The sequence below is a fragment of the Eptesicus fuscus genome, chromosome 15, assembly GCF_027574615.1.
Source record: "Eptesicus fuscus isolate TK198812 chromosome 15, DD_ASM_mEF_20220401, whole genome shotgun sequence".
Taxonomy (NCBI): Eukaryota; Metazoa; Chordata; class Mammalia; order Chiroptera; family Vespertilionidae; genus Eptesicus; species Eptesicus fuscus.
The window spans coordinates 1,193,188-1,208,868 of record NC_072487.1 but is presented as its reverse complement, the minus strand read 5'-3'; the positions used below and the strand labels follow the sequence as shown (position 1 = coordinate 1,208,868).

Below are 15,681 nucleotides of genomic sequence, written 5' to 3'. Positions count from 1 at the left end.
TTAATGCTCCTGGCACCTCCCACACAGTGCCCAGGCCCCTGCTGCTGTCTTCATAGCCTCCTCCAAGGCCTGCCATGCCCTGGTACCGCGGACCAGGCCCGAAGGTTAATACACCCCCGTGTGGCCTCAGGTGAGCCCTCCTCTCCAGCACTTACCCGGACACCCCCCACCCAGCCAGCTGTCCCAGAAACCTGACCTGGAGGCCATGCCAGTTGCCACCAATGGCTGGCTCAAAGCTAGCCTTGTCCACGGTCCCCGGCGCCCAGCATAGGCAGCCTCTCAGCCCGTCACTCCGCAGCCCCTATCGCTGTGGCCAGAGCGGCCTGAGGAGGCATGTCTCAGGCGTGGCTGCCTCCTAGGGCTGTGTGGGGAGCGGGCCCCTTGTCCAGTTTCTAACAGTACCAAGTTCCCTGGCATCTTCCGCCACCACATCTCCCCAAGGCCCCGTGCCCGCCTATAAAGACCAGGCCCACCGAGCAGCCCAGGGCCATCTTCCACCTCAAGGTCCTCGGGCAACTGTGCCTGCAGTCCCCCCAGCGGGGCACGTGGCCACGGGCGCCTCCATCACCAGCCCTGCACCTGGCCGTCCCCTGGGCCGTGGGCCTGGCCACAGGCGCCTCTATCACCCAGCCCTGCACCTGGCCGTCCCCCGGGCCCTGGGCCTGGCCACAGGCGCCTCTATCACCCAGCCCTGCACCTGGCCGTCCCCTGGGCCCCAGGCACCTCCATCACCCAGCCCTGCACCTGGCCGTCCACTGGGCCCCAGGTGCCTCCATCACCCAGGCCTGCTCCTGGCCGTCCCCTCGGCCCTGGGCACGTGGCCACAACAGCTGCCCCCAGGCTCCCTGCCAGCCTCCCCAGGGCCAGGCAGCACCAGGCTTCACGCCATATGTCTAGGCAGTGCCGCCATCTCTTTTCCTTTTTCTTTTCCTTCTGTAAGTGAAGAAGGAAGGTCTGAGTGGCCACACAGTCTGCCCAGCTACCACAGCTCTCTGCCACTGCCCACCCAGGCCCTTGTCCAGTGGGCCAGGCCTGCGTCCCCTCCTGCCTGCCACACCTTTCCCTGGGCCACACCCCAACCCCCGGCTGGTACCCCAGTCCAGCTTCCGCGCCCCAGCGGACACACCCACCAAGATGCTCACGGCCCAGACGGTGCCTCCACCACGATCGGGGCTCTGAGCTCCAGGGGCACCAGCCAAAGGAGCCAACTGACTCCAGCCAGCACAGCAGCAGGGCCCCAGGCCCACAGCCCCGGCTGCAGCGGAACTCAACCAGAGGCGGTGTGCACAGGCCGGCGGGGCCCTGGAGCTTCCAGAGATCTGTGTCGGTCAGCAGGGCCATTCCTAATTACACTCAGTCCTTCAAACCCGGCCGATGAGCCTCCGCCACACGGCGCCCGCCCCGCCCACCGCAGGCTCCCTTCCCGAAGAGAAAACACAACAGAAACCTTTTGTTGAAAGGCCATCAGCCACGGAACATCCGCCTTCCCGGTTCCTGCCCTGTCGCGGGAGGAAGCCTCTGCTGCCCGGCAGGGCCCGGGCCTCCAAGGGCTCGCCGCTCCCACCGCGGCACCCCTGGGCAGGCAGGCCTCTAACCTGACCGGCAACCCGGGACACCACGGCACACACGGCCTGTCCATGCAGCAGCCAGTGGGCGGGGAAGCCGGGGTCAGGCGCCACGGCTGCCACACGCAGGCCACGGGAGCAGGACCACACAGCGCGCCTGTAGCAGCCCAACCGAGCCCACCAGGGCCCACCGCGGCCCACCAGTCCACTGGGCACTGACCCCTCTACTGTCAGGCGCCCACACCAGGCCTAGACCCCTGGCTCCTCTGAGGCCTCCCAAGACCCGGGGCCGAGGGTTTGTCCCAATGTGAGCCCGAAGCGACCTCTGCCCCGGCCCAGGAACAGGGGCAGCCGGCGGGCTGACTGCGCCACCTTGCCAGGCCTGGAAGGCCCGGCCCTGCTCCACACAAGGCCTGTCTCAGAAATGTCCGGAGAGGGCTCCAAGGCCCCAGCGCCCTCCAGAACAGAGCCGCCTTTGTGTCTTATCGTCGCCTCATCGCATCCTCAGAGGCGGGCGCCACTCCAGGCCCACCAGACCGAGCCGGACGCCAGCCAACACCGGCTTCCCGGCACCTGAGGGGCAGGTGGTCCGGCGGGGCCTGTGGGGCGGGTCTGCGTCCTTGTCACCTAGACATGAGCCCTGCAGGCGGCTGCCACCCACCTCGCCACGAGGACGCAGACACAGAAAACAGCTCTGGGGTGCCGAGGGCGGGAGGGGCGCCCCAAGCCCAGGCGCCTCCGCGCCCGCCCCTCCGCCAGGGATGCCAGAGTGGAAACTGCCAAGAATCCGACAACAGGTGGATGGACAACCGACTGTGGAGGTCCACGTGGTGGCCAAGGGACCGACTGCCCACCGCGCAGCCGGGCTGAGTCCCAAAGAACACCCCGACGTGCATGGCAGCTGGAAAGGCCACACACTCATGAGACCCGCGTGCAGCAAACAGGAGCTCCAGGGACCCACGGGACAGAAAGCAGCGTGCCGGCCGGGCCGGGCCGGGCCGGGCAGCCCGCCTCCCCGCGAGGGCGCAGCACACCTGCCGCCGAGGCTCCAGCAGCTTCGCTCTAAAACAATAAAGTGCACGCCTGTCCTTCAGTGTCTTTTTATTGATTTCAGAGACAAGGGAGAGGGGGAGGGAGAGATGGGCTTGGGGCTTGACCCCAAGTGGGGTCAGTGGGTCCACTGGCATCTCCAGGCAGAAAACCCCACCCACAGCAGGGAGCCAGAGGAGCAGGGCCTGGGGTGCCCTGGATCTCTGCCCTCCTCTGCATGATTCCAGGTCACTGGTGGCACTGCCATGCACGAACAGAGAAGCCACGAGGTTCTCCCTCACCCTGCGGTCAAAACAGAACCCTCAGCTGCCCAGCCTGCCCTCCCCACAGCACCGGCCCTGCCCTGGCCCAGGGGACAAGCCCCTCCCAGCATGAGCAGTCCCTCCCCCAAGGGGGGTGCAGGTGTGGGTCTGCTCGATGCCCACGAGGCCCACAGTGCAGCCTCCATGCCTTCACCCGGAGTCCTCCCTGAGCCCTCCAGCTCCAGCTCAGGGGCGGTCCCAAGGAGACCCCTCTGCTCAGAAGGCCCCTGCGAGCCGGACACAGGAAGACAGCCCCACGAGGCAGCCTTTGCCCCAAAAGAGCCCAATGACAAGCCAGGCCCTGCATCCTGTCAGGGGTCAAACCATCCCGAAGCGCATGCTAGCTAGCACAGCTCAGGTCACTGTGTGCAGCCAGGGTGAGGGTGCTGTGTGTCCCCCAGGGCCCAAGGACGTGCCGCCGCCCAGATCATTCCACGGGGCCCCTAGAACGGGCCTCTCTGCTTATGCCTGTGGCCACCCCACCCCAGAGCCCAGGTGCCTGCCCCCGGAGCAGGAGCACAGGCTGGCCCATGACCCCCTGGAGGATGGAGAAAGGGGCTCCTCCAAGGGTCGTCCAGGCGTGGAGGGGACCCTGCGCCGACCCCCAACCCTCTGAAGTCCCAGCGGGTCAGTCCTGGGGTTGTGTGCAAAGGTTTTCCCAAAACCCAAGCACACGGGAGCCCCAACAGACCCAGGGAGACGGCCCAGCATTGCACCCATCCTGCTCCCCATCCTCTCTCCTTTGCCCTTCAAGTTTGCAATGATTCTTCCAGAAATGAACTCACTCTCCTGCTTGAACCCCTTAATTAAAAAGGAGGAATCCCTCTGAGCCTGTCTGGGCAGGTGTCAGTAGTTTGCTCCGGCCAATTTGGAAGATGACTTTCCGGCTTGAAGACACAGCACAGCGGCCCTGCTCCCCTGGGGGCCCCGGGCCCCGGCCACAGGGGCTGAGGAGACACACGCACCTCTCGTGAAATGTGTCAGGCCTCGACTGCTGGAGGCTGGGCCCAGCTGCAGGGGCGGGGCTAGTGCTGAGCGCCCCCCCTGAATTCGCCGCCCCCCCCCCCCGACCCTCCACCCTCCACCAGGGACAAGGGAGGCTGGTGGCCTCACTCACCCCTGCAGTGGGCTCACAATGAAGGTGGGGCCACAACATGACTTTGCAAGAAAACCAAGAACATAAAAACAGACACGGGCCGGTACCAAGTGAAGAGGCTGTCTCAGGAGACTGGGCAGCTTTGTATAGGAGTTAATTGGCTTTACCAAACGATTCATGAATTAGGCAGCATCCCTTCTAGCAACGAGAAGGGAACTCCCAGGGGTCGCACAAAACGAAAGGTTTTCGGGGGCAGCTTCTTTTTCAGGTCTCAGCATCTGTCACATTCCGAAGAACTTAAGTAGCTGGAAACATCCCCACCCACTGCCCGCCACTGCCTCCATCCCGACAGTCCCCGCTCACTGGGGGGTCCAGCGCCGGCACCTGGGGGACCTGGCCCTCTCCTCCCGACTGCCCCCTGCAGGATGAACAGGGGTGTGGGTGGACAAAAGCCCCTTGCGGGAGCAAGGCCTGAGGATGGCCCCTAGAGGTCAGGGTCCCCTGACAGCAGTCTCAGGGCAGGGCCCCTTCTCCTGCAGAAGTCCATACCACCGGCACCAGGAGCTCGGGGCACAACCGGCACCACGTGCAGCTTAATGCAGGTGGCACCCTGTGCAGGGGCGCGGGCGCAGGCAGGCAGGAGGCGGGCGTCCCAGGAGGCCCACATCTGCAGCAGCCTCCTAGCAGCACCCTCCTCGGCTGGGTCAGGTCCCAGCGCCGCCCGACTGCCCATGAGGAGAGACCAGTATGATCTGATCTGTCTTCCCAAAATCCTGGATGATTCCAACAGGATCAGCCCAGGTGGAGGCCCAAGTCAGAGGCTGTGGGGCCAAGAAGAAGGCAAGGCGGCAAAAGATACAAAAATAATGATTAAAGCGGCGTTGGGGGGGGAGGGGGCTGTTCTAGATTAAAACTGACATGAGCTCGGCTGGCCTGGCTCAGTGGGTGAGCATCAGCCTAGGACCAGGAGGGCATGGCTGGATTCCCGGTCAGGGCACGTGCCTGGGTTGCAGGCTGGATCCCCAGGAGGGGGCGTGTAGGAAGCAGCCAATTGACGATTCTCATCATTGATGTTTCTATCTCTCTCCCTCTCCATTCCTCTCTGAAATCAATTAAAATACCTTTTGTTTAAAAAACTCACATGAGAGCCAGAGCAACACCCCATTACCGACTGTGTCCTGGATCCAGGCGGAAATGCCGAGCGCACGGGCACAGTCCACGTCAGACGCCGCTGCCGCCCCCTCCTTCGATGCGCACAGCTGTGTTTGCGGGCAAACGCCCTGTCCCTATAGGAGCTGCTGCTGGGTGTTCAGGGCGAGGTGTAAATGGGCCAGAATAAAGCATATGCAGAGAGAGAAAAAGCAGGTGTGGCAAGCTCTTAAAAACTGGTAACACAACTTTCCTACGTTTTTCAAAACAAAAAGTTGGTTGAGAAATAAAAACTGGATTGCTGGAGAGAAGAAAGCTCCGGGGAGGGACGAGGAGAGGGAAAGGTGGGGCCCAGGATGGGAGAGGGAGGGGCCGGGCGGGGAGGACCCAGAGCGGACGCCTCAGCCTCAGGGGCACTGGCACCTGCAAGACCTGGGGGGGGCGGGGATGAGGTACCCCAAACAGACGGCAGGTCAGCCCACCCTCCCAGCAAAACCCACTGTGCCCAGCCCCAGGGAACAGAACAGAACCTGCCTGGGCCTTCGAGCCTTTCCCAGAGCCCCGTGCATCCCCCTTCCAGCCAGAGAGACCGAGAGGATTACAGCCAACATTCTCCTTTGCAGGTTAAAGTGTGACACCGACACCTAACCAGGCCCTTACTTCCTGCTTTAAGATGCGGCGGGGATTCCTGGCGTGGCAGCCGTCCGCGGCCTGAGAGAGGGGGCAAACCAGCCAGGCCGAGAGCAGGGAGCCGCCGGTCCCTGCGGACACCACGCCAGGGCCCTCCGGCGGCCATCTCCAAGTTTCAGATTCCGGGGCGACCAAAGATCTGCGCTGCTTGGTCACGGGTTTGTAGCTGAGACTGTTCCACTGGCTCCTGAGCAGGCACACAGCCAGGGGAGCGGGGCCGAGGGAAGAGGGCGTCGGAGGGAGGACGGTCCTCCGTCGGAGACAAGCAGGGGTCCAGGCACTCCAACCCCAGCACCAACAGGGCCACACAAGCCCGGGGGCATCTGCCTCCCAAAGGCAGCCTCTCCCCAGGGCCCGTCCTGTCCCATGGAGCACGAAGGACAAGGTGGGGGGGGCGCCTCCCACACCCACCCCTTCACGGCCTCACAACAGGCCAGCGTCTTACAGGCTCTGAAAAGCCCACCGCGGCAGCCCGCCCCTGTGAGCCGCTGACAGGCGACAGCCAGGGCAGTGCCAGCGTGCCGCCAGCTGCCTCCTGCTCTGAGCTTACACATGACCCACCGCCCCGGCGCCCCTCACCGGGGGAGGCCTGGAGCCTCGCACGTGGCTGAGGACCCGCTGGGCTCAGAGCTTCCTTCCCGCCCTCCCCGCTGGCGTCCCGCCCACGGCCAGCTGATGGCCAGGCTCGGACCTTCTGCCGAGGAGCACAGCCCTTGACAGACTCCCAGGACTCGGGGCACCAAATCCCTCCCCCAGCGCCCCCACCACCCCACTGGCTCCCCGCCCTGTGTCTCGGCAGGGCCCATGGCTTCCTTTCATTTCCGGAGCCTCCGTGGAGGCCTCACTCCTAACCCTTGGGACGCTCACCCGCTGGAGGTGAGGTGGGTGTGAGGGGCGCCACCTCCCCGGCCACCCAGCTCCAAGACCCCTGGAAGCAGACACTCTAGAACCAAAAAACAACCTGATTTTAAAGGCTACGGCACCCTGCAACTGCAGCTGTATTTATAAAAAAGATGTATGTGTACACGAACAAGCTTCAGGTAATATGCAAAAATAATAAGTTATATTCACTTGGATTACGAGTGGTTTTTTTCATTTCTGCAACTTCTTTAATGTAGCTGTTACACTGTTTTTTAATAGACTATTTTTCAGAGAAGTTTTAGGTTTATGGAAAGACTGAGCAGAAAGTACAGTTTTCATGAATTCTCTCTCTCTCACACACACACACACACACAGCCTCTTCTATTAGTAACATTAATGTGGTACATTTGCTAGAAATGATTGCCAATATTAATACATTATTATTAACTTAAATCCACAGCTTTCATGAGGGTTCAGTCTGTGGGTTCTGACTGATGTATAAGGACACATATCTACCATTATCTTAGCACACGGAGTATTTTCAGGGCCACCCGAACCCCTAACCACCACCACCGTCTCCACAGCTCTGCCTTTTCCAGGATGTCATAGCTGCAGGTGGCCTTTCCGACTCGTTCCTCTCACTCAGCACGTGCACGGGAGGTTCATCCGTGTCTTTCCGTGGTTTGACAGCCTTTCTAAAATCACAGAATATCCCCGGTCTGCGCGGACCGCAGTCTGTGTATCCGTCACTGCCGAGGACACCCTGGTCACGTCCAAGTTCTGGCGGCTGTGAATCAAGTGCTGTAAACATCCTGTGCGGGCGTTCTGTGCGGACAAAGTTTCCAGGTCCTCTGGGTAAACGCCAAGGAACGTGACTGCTGGAGCGTGCGGCGTGTTATGTAAGGAACGTCCACGCTGCCTCCCACAGTGGCTGCGCCATCTGCGTTCCCGCCGGCCCGGGCTGCCAGGGCTCTGGCTTTCGCGTCCTAATAGGCCTGTTGTTTCAACTTGCGTTTTCCTGACAGTATGTGGCGTTGCACGCCTTTTCCTATGTCCATTCGCTGTCTGAGTGTCTTGTTTAGTGAGGTGTCTAGTAAGGTCTTTGGCCCATTTTTTAACCAAACTGTGCGTTCTTACTGTTGCGTTTGAAGAGTTCTTTGTATATTCTGGGGAGCAGTCCATTATCAGGTCTGTGTTTGGCAAAGACCTCCTCCCAGTCTGTGCTTTGTCTTTCCATTCTCCCTCAGTGGCTCTGCAGAGCAGTTTTCCATTTTAATCAAGTTCAACTTACAGTTTTCTTTCTCACATTTTACTTCTGGTGTTGTATCTAAAGTCATCTCCACGCCAAAGGCCACCTAAGTTTTCTCCTGCTATCTTCTAAGAGTTTTAGAGTTCTGCGTTTTACGGGGAGGTCTGATCCATTACGAGCTAACTTTTGTGAAGGGAGGAAGTTCTGCATACATACCCGCTTCTGCACGTGGGTGGCCAGCTGCTCCCGCCCTGCATGCCCCCCCCCCCCCCCCCCGCCACGAAGGGCAGCTGACTCTGATATGGGTCCATTCCTGGGCTCTCTAGTCTGTCCCAATGATCTATTTACTATTCTGTCACCAATACACAGTCTTGAGCTTTTATTTTATTCTTTCAAAAGTCTTTACATTATTAAAATGCTGGCATAATTAGGTGTAGAAATAGCCTTCTGGGCAATCTTAGAATTCAACCCTCCCAGGAACAGAGCCAGATTTGAAAACTTTTTGACGCAGGAAAACACTCAGATCGCCCACGTCCCGTGGGCTGTGCTTCGGTTCTGAACTGATCTCGCTGGGGCCTCTCTACCGTCCCACAGCACCTCCACCTCCACTGCCTGTGGTCGAGGCAGATCTTCACCTGCTTCCTGGGGATCCCAGCTGCTGCCTCCACACCCTTTCCTCGTCTGCAGCGCAGAACGGGCGGGTGCCCCGTCGGCCTGCACAGAGGCCCGCACCGGCGGGGAGTGACGGGCAGGCTGGCCCCTCCAGATCAGCTTGCTCTCCCTCCCACCTGTGCTTCTCAGAACTGTGTCCTCGAGGGGAGCACGGGGCGGGCGAGGACAGCTGCCTGCGAGTGCCTGCCTGTGCTCAGCACACTCTCCGGTCTCCGCGCCCTGAAGCCTGGCTGGCACTGCCCGCACTGCAGACAGGTAAACTGAGGCGCCCGAGGGAAGCTGTGGGGCTGGGTCTGCATGTAGCAGGCCTCTGCTTCTAGGGTGTTTGTGTGCCTGGTTACAGGGCTCCTGAACACCCCACAGCCCCCGCAGGCAGGTGCCAGCACCCGCCTGCCACTCAGCCGAGGGGCCACGAAGGAGACCAGGCCGGTGGCCACACCTCTGCTGGGCCAGGCCCAGCTCTCTCCCTCCAGTGACCCTGGAGCTCGTGTCCTCACCTTGGGCATCACCCGCTCTGGCCTGAAGCTGGCCCGAGCCACTGGCCCCACAAGATGCCCATGGTCACAGAGGCCGCCAGTCCAGGCCGCCATGCAAGGGAGCGGCAAAGCCCGCTGGCCCCTGACCGCAGGGCAGGCTCTCCCCACACGGGCCCCACCCCGTTCCTGCAGCTTCTCACAGACGCCTCTCGTGGTGGGCCCTGCTCACGGCGGTACCCCACATGAAACCAGAGCACACACTCAACAATGCCATACATCTGAGCCAATAAACCACACTGCACCGTGGAGCTCTGAGCACGGGGCCTGGTGCCGGAAACTTCTGGAACATCTGCTCCCTCTCCTCTTAGCAATTCTTTCTCTCACCACCATCATGTCCAGACCCACAACCCACCAGCAATGCTCACCCACTTCAGAGTAAGCCCCCAGCCACCACCCAGAAACGGCACAGGGTGGGGAGGTGCCCGCCAGCCCTCCCAAGGCGTGAGGCTGTCTGGGCCCAAGTCCTTCAGCGATTTGGCCCTGAAAAAGGCTCAGCTGATGCCCACACAGCAGGGCCTCCAAGGACGCCCAGAGGGCGCACAGCTGGTCTCAGGAGCGCTTACTTCCAACAGGAAAGGGGCCAGGAGTGCCCGATGTGCCCACGACGACCCCAGCCAGTCCACCTTCAAGACCACGTCCCTCTCCCCAGCACCACCCGGGCAGGGGCACCCACGGCCCGCCCTGGCGGGCGGGAGCTGTCTTCACAGGCCTCCGGGTGGCTGGTACCAACCTGTCCCACCAACCAAACCAGAACCATGGTGTGTGACTTCACTTGGAAAAAACAAGCTCCGTGCTGGCATCCAACTGACTTCCAAACGCAGCTCTCGCAACAAGACTGAGCTCTCAGGAGGTTAACGAAAACACCAAAGCAGGCAACCACCTGCAGACTGACTGCAGCCCTTCTCAGGTCTGCTACCCGGGCGCGTACCGTCCCCTCGGAACATCCCCCTCCCGTCAGCTGCTGAGGGCTCCTGGGAAAGCAGGAGGGACTGGGGGAGGGACCTCTCCACCTTGGCCAGGCTGCTGGAGAGGTGGGGTGGGCACGGCCTGTCTATGAAAGGGGAGGGTGCACCGGCAGGAGGCGCCTGAGCTCCGGACAGTGCAGTGCAGGAGCCGTGGCCATAGGAGAGGCAGCTGGCCATCCTCCGAGGCCAGGGAGGGGACCGGCGCCGTCAGCATGGCCACGTGCAGCCCGTCCCCAGGCGCATCTCCCACATCCGAGGCACAGACAGGTGGACAGGACACAGCCGTCTGCCCGGCACAGGAGGTGGGGAACACGGTGCCTCTGTGGCCGCATCAAGGGGACCCCAGCAGGTCATACGTTATCAGGTCCTATGGTCCCCACATTCGCAAGCTGCTCCCTAGCCTGAGCCCGGGCCAGCCCGCCCCCGGGAGCCAGCCACCTCCAGCAGCAGAGAGTTGCAGGATGGCTTCATGATAGAACAGGGGAGACCCAGGGCCTGAGGAGTGGGGCTCGGCCTCTGGGTTACTCTGAAGGGGTGCTACAGTGCTTGGGTGAAGGTCAAGGACTGATGCCCCCACGAGGCAGAATGACCCCATGCTGGGCGTGCACCCGGACACACGGTGGGAAGCAGAGGCTCCAGGTGGGACCGCCCAGGAGGCTGTGCCCAGTCCGGCAACAGCAGCTCAGAGCCTCCGGGGGGAGGAGGTGCACAGGGTCCCAGGTCCCTGAGGAAGACCTGGGAGAGGCAGGTGGGCCGGGCGCCTCCAGCTAGGCTCCCGCCTCGGCTGGTCTGGGCCGGCTTCGTCTCCTCTCCTCAGGTCTCCCGCGGCTCAGAAGCGCAGTGACCTGAGCAGCTGGGCCGGGCTCCAGCCTGCCCCTCCCGGCGGCACGGAGCAGGGCCAGCCCGCCTTCCGAGCACTGTCTGATGAGAGGGGTCTGTGGCGGCTGGCGGTGGCCCAAGGACGTGGCGATGTGGGGACCTGCGCCCGAGCGCGGGCAGCGGTCTGGGCATCCTTGCACTCCCTACATCACTAGCCTAACACGGCCTGATGCCAGGAGTAAACGTTCATTTGCAAGAAGAGACAGGCGTGACACTTTAAAATGGCTTCCCCGAAAAACCGGCGTCCTCCTGGACCTGTGGAGCGTTCAGGTGACCCCACGGCTCCCTCTGCAAAGCACTTCCAGCGCTAACGCCGCCAAGGGGACCTGATGTGAGACCCAGAAATGCGCACGGCCTTCCCCGGGCAGGACACCCAGAAAGAGCAAGCAGGTGACACTATCTCAGCCCTGGGTCCCCACGGGCGCCAAGAGGTGCCAACGCCCCCCGCAGGCAGAGGGTGAGAGAATTAAAGACTCTGAGGGGGGGCTTCGGGGGTCCGATGCTGCTGGCCAGGCCCTGGGGGCGCTGAAGGCGGTGCTCCAGGTGACCCACCCTCCACGGGAGGGAGCCTGACACCAAGCGGCCACACTGCGAGCCCCTCTCCAGGCACAAAGCCGGGACGCCCCACTGCGCTCCCCAGGCACAGCGGTCCTCGAGGCCTCACCTGGCACCCTCCCCTCCACACTCACCTCCAGCCCTCAGTGGACAGCACCAGGCTGGGCCTCCTCCCACGATGCCGCCAGCTCCCTCCCCACCTACGTCCTCACCGCTGTCCTGCGTGGGGGTCTCAATAAAGTGGGGACAGCAGCCTCTGGGCGGTGAGGAGAGGTCCTCAGCTGCCCTCAGCTGATCCCTCTCCCCCAGCAGAAGGCAGCGCGGCCCAACGCTGCCATGGCCCGAGGCAAACATCAGCAGGACCCTTCCTGGGGACACAGCACGTTCCCTGCTGGCCGGGCTCCCTGTAACGCGGGGCCAAGGCACGCGCCAGGCACATGGAGGCCATCTCCAGCCTTTCTCCACCACCCAAGTCCGGGCCCCTGGACAAGGCAGGCTGCACCTCTGAGGCCAGAGCAGAACCACTTGCCTCGCCCTAAAGGAAACGAGGGGGACAGCCTCCTCCTCCCGCCCGGGGTCACAGCACCTACCATGCCTCGGCCATACCCCCCGTGCTCCACTGCTGTGGCCACCAGGGCTGCCACCTCCTGCCTGGGCACTACCCGTGGAGCACCGGGGTGCCCACTGCCACGCCAGAGGCCGGATCACTCGGCGGTGGGACTGCACAGCTACGCTCTAGAACCAGGAAGCCTCCTCCCGCTCCCCCACCTCTCATCCCTGATCTTCCCTCTCAGAGCTGTGCTCCTCTCTGCATTCTCGTGAGCAGTGATGCCCACTCACTCCCACCATCTCCAGCACAGCACAGGCCCCGGCCACCTCTCAGCAGGGCCATGACGGAGAGGGGCAGCTCTTTCGCCCCGGGACTCCCTGGGACACGCCTGCATTTCCAGAGCAGGACCAAGGGGCTTCCCTCGGATCCTTTGTCTCAGGAAAAGGCTGAGGACAAGTCGGCACCACCACCTAGCCCAGCATGCGTGTGCTCTCCCCCCCTTACACACACACACACACACACGCACACGCACACACACACGCACACGCACACGCACACGCACACATCCAGCCAGAGCCTGGAGGACAGAGCAACCAAATCCCTTTCCGGGGCCAAAGGCAGCGGCCTGCAGTGTGGCAGCGGCCTGCGTCAAACCTGGAAGGCCCGGCTAGCTTTCCGGGCGCTGGGGTAGGCTTACACCACTGAGGCCGCCTCATGCTGGACAGCTGCCCCCACGAGACAGAGGGCAGTAAACACCCACTGTGACAGGCATGGCCCCGGCTTCCACAGCGCCCAGGGCGGCTCGGGTTACGGTTTATATAATCTTCCAGGGCTGGGACTGACACAGCCAGTGCAAGGGCAAGGTTATGAAAAATGCATGCCCAGAGCCTTTGCAAAAAAAAAAAGCCACCCATCTGCCTTTAGCATGACTGTTTTAAGACCTCACACACCCACTTTGTGAACAAATGGGCTTTGGGAGCTCCGAGAAGCCACTCACAGCAATTCCACTCCTGGTCCAGCAGCCCCGGGACCACCAGGCCCCACCCTAAACAGGCCTGGGTCGGCAGCAGCCCCTCAGGAACCCAGGCCAGGGCACCTACACCTTGCAAGGCATGGAAGGTGCTCATCAAAGAGCAGCTCGGAGTTCCCAAGCCCAGGACAGCCCGGCAGCCCCGGCACTACTTCCGCAAGGACACAGGGTCCAGGGCCGGGTCAGCACAGCCCTGAGTTCCCAGGAAGGAGAGGCAGAGACACACCCTCCCGGTGCTCTCTGCCCACTCTCGTGTGGGCCACGCTGTGCCAGACCCGGATGCCACACACCAGGAGATCCCACCTCCATCCCCCAATCGGCACCACCCAGAGCCACCCCTCCCCCCGCCCCACGCGCTGGGCACACACAAAGGTGAGAGCTGCTCAAGGCAAGGAACGCAAGGAGGACACGCAGGGCCCACCACGCACCTGCAGCTCGCACCAGGCCACCTCCACCCAGGTCTCCGTGTCCAGCCCCTTGTACACCGTCTTGAAGGAGCCACGGCCCAGCTCGATGTCAAACTTGAGGAAGCGGCCGTCCAGGGAGGTGGCCACGGCCTTGAGGTCATCCTCATCGTCCTCCTCCTCCTCGGGCTCATCCCGGCGGACAGGCCCGGGCTCCGGCCTGGCCTCAGGCGGCCCCGCGTCCTCGGTCCTCGCCGCTGCCGCCTCCTCTCGAGGCCGGTCCGGGGCGGGCGCCGACACCGCGTCCAGGCCAGGATCCTGCGCACCCGCGGGCTCGGGGCCGGGGGCGCTGGGGGCGCTGGGGGCGCAGGGCGGCGCGGCGGGCGCGGGGGCGGCGGGGCGGCCGCGGGCGCGCTCGGCGATGAGGCGGCGCGTCTTGCAGAGCAGCAGCACCCGGCGCTGCAGGGGCTGCGGGGGCTGCGCGCCGGGCGCCTCGGCGGCCTCCAGGCCCGGCGGCTCCTCCTGGTCCGACTCCACCACGCTGCGTCGCAGGAAGCGCTGCGGCCCGGGCCGCGCCGCCCTCGCCCTGGGCACCGCCGTCGGCTCCGCCATGCCCGCGGGTCCCGCGCCGCGCCCGGCCTCCCCCGGCGCTCCGCGGGCGTCTAGGCGGCCATCACCGTCCATCTCTGCGGGCAAGGACACAGGCCGCGTCAGCGGGCCCGCACCTGTCCCGGCCGCGGGGAGACAGCGCCGCGCGGGGCCCGCCCGCCCTGCGCGCCCGGCCGCGGAGGCGCTCGGGGCTGTCCCCGCGGAGGGGCTGCGGCGTGAGCGGGCCCGGGTGGGGGAGGAGGCCTGACGGGCTGCCCCCGGGACCCCGGGCTGATAGCTTGGGGGCCGGGAGGCGAGGGGTGAGGAGGGAGGGACCGGCGCACGGCGGCTCCACAAAGGGCCGGGCCGGGGGCGCAGGAGAGGCGCGCGGGGAGGGGGCTGCGCGGCGCGGCGCGCGCACAAAGGAGGCGGCGGGGGCTCCGCACTCACAGGGCGAGCGGGCGCCGTCCATGCCGCGGCCGGGGCGGGCCAGGCCGCGCTTCGGGCCGGTCGCTCTCGGGTCCGGTGGTGACGCGTTCCCTGGAGCCCTCAGCTGCGGGCCGCGCTCCCGCGTGCGGCTCGGGTTCCGCGCGGCTGCGCTCCGCACCGGCTCCGGCTCAGACCCGGCGCGCGGGAGGGCGGGGCGTCAGCGGCGGCGCGGGGCGGGGCTGGCACGCCCACCTGGCCGCGGGCTGGCCGCCACCTGCGGGCGGCTCCCGGGCCCCCAGGCCTCCGCCCGCCCGGGGAGCTGCAGTCCCCTCAGCTCCCACCCCTGGCGACCCCGGCCCCGAGGGCCTTTGGACTGCCTCGCGCGGCTGCCGGCCGCGGGGAGCCCGTGTGTCCCTGAGAAGAGGCACAGGCTCACCACCTCATCTGCTCTAAACCCCAGAGCTCCTCAACAGGCTGAGCTGCCCTGTCGGTGTAGGGCGGGAGAGCCTTGCAGAGGTCCCGGCCCAGCGTCTCCTCACCCCTCTTTTAAATGGCACCGTCCCCTCTTTGCAGATCCTCCCTCACCCTTCCTCCTCTGGACTCCCACAGACCTGCCCTTCCCTGGAGCACCTTGAACCTTGCTTCAGGGAAAGGGCCGGCGGCAAAGACTACCCTGCTAGCTCCCCAGCCCCACCGTGCAGGCCCTGAGCGTACACCTCCCCCGTCCTCCGCCAGCCCGTGGTGTGTAGCCACTGGCCCGCTTCCAGCGCAGGAAAGGGAGGCAAGGGGAGGCAGCTGCCAGGGGAGATGCCAGGCTGTTCTCATGTTGGTCCCTGCCCCCTGGCCTGGCACACTGTCAAGCACACAAACTTTCAAACAGGTGGTTACCTGAGGGCTGCTGGGCCTGGAGCCCGCGGCACAAAGGCACTCGGCGGCGACAGCAGCCCTCAGAGTGGGGTGGGGTGCCAGCTGCTTTCCAGAGCAGCGGGACTTCCCGAGGTCCTGCAGGTGCCGGTGGGGCTGGAGCCACAGACACCACCTGGTGAGGACTGGCATCTCTTTCCAACTCTGTTCAGTGACACGTGGCAAAACTGGGAGAAATTACACCATG

General features: G+C 64.1%; 1 protein-coding gene across 1 annotated transcript in view; it reads right to left on the bottom strand.

The window, feature by feature from the left end:
• WNK2 (WNK lysine deficient protein kinase 2) overlaps positions 1-14,237 on the bottom strand; it is a 114,058-nt gene extending 99,821 nt beyond the window's left edge. Inside the window, 1 exon segment of the mRNA XM_054727096.1 lies at positions 13,578-14,237. Within this exon segment, the coding sequence (XP_054583071.1) occupies positions 13,578-14,237 (660 nt within the window).
• Positions 14,238-15,681: the final 1,444 nt, after the last annotated feature.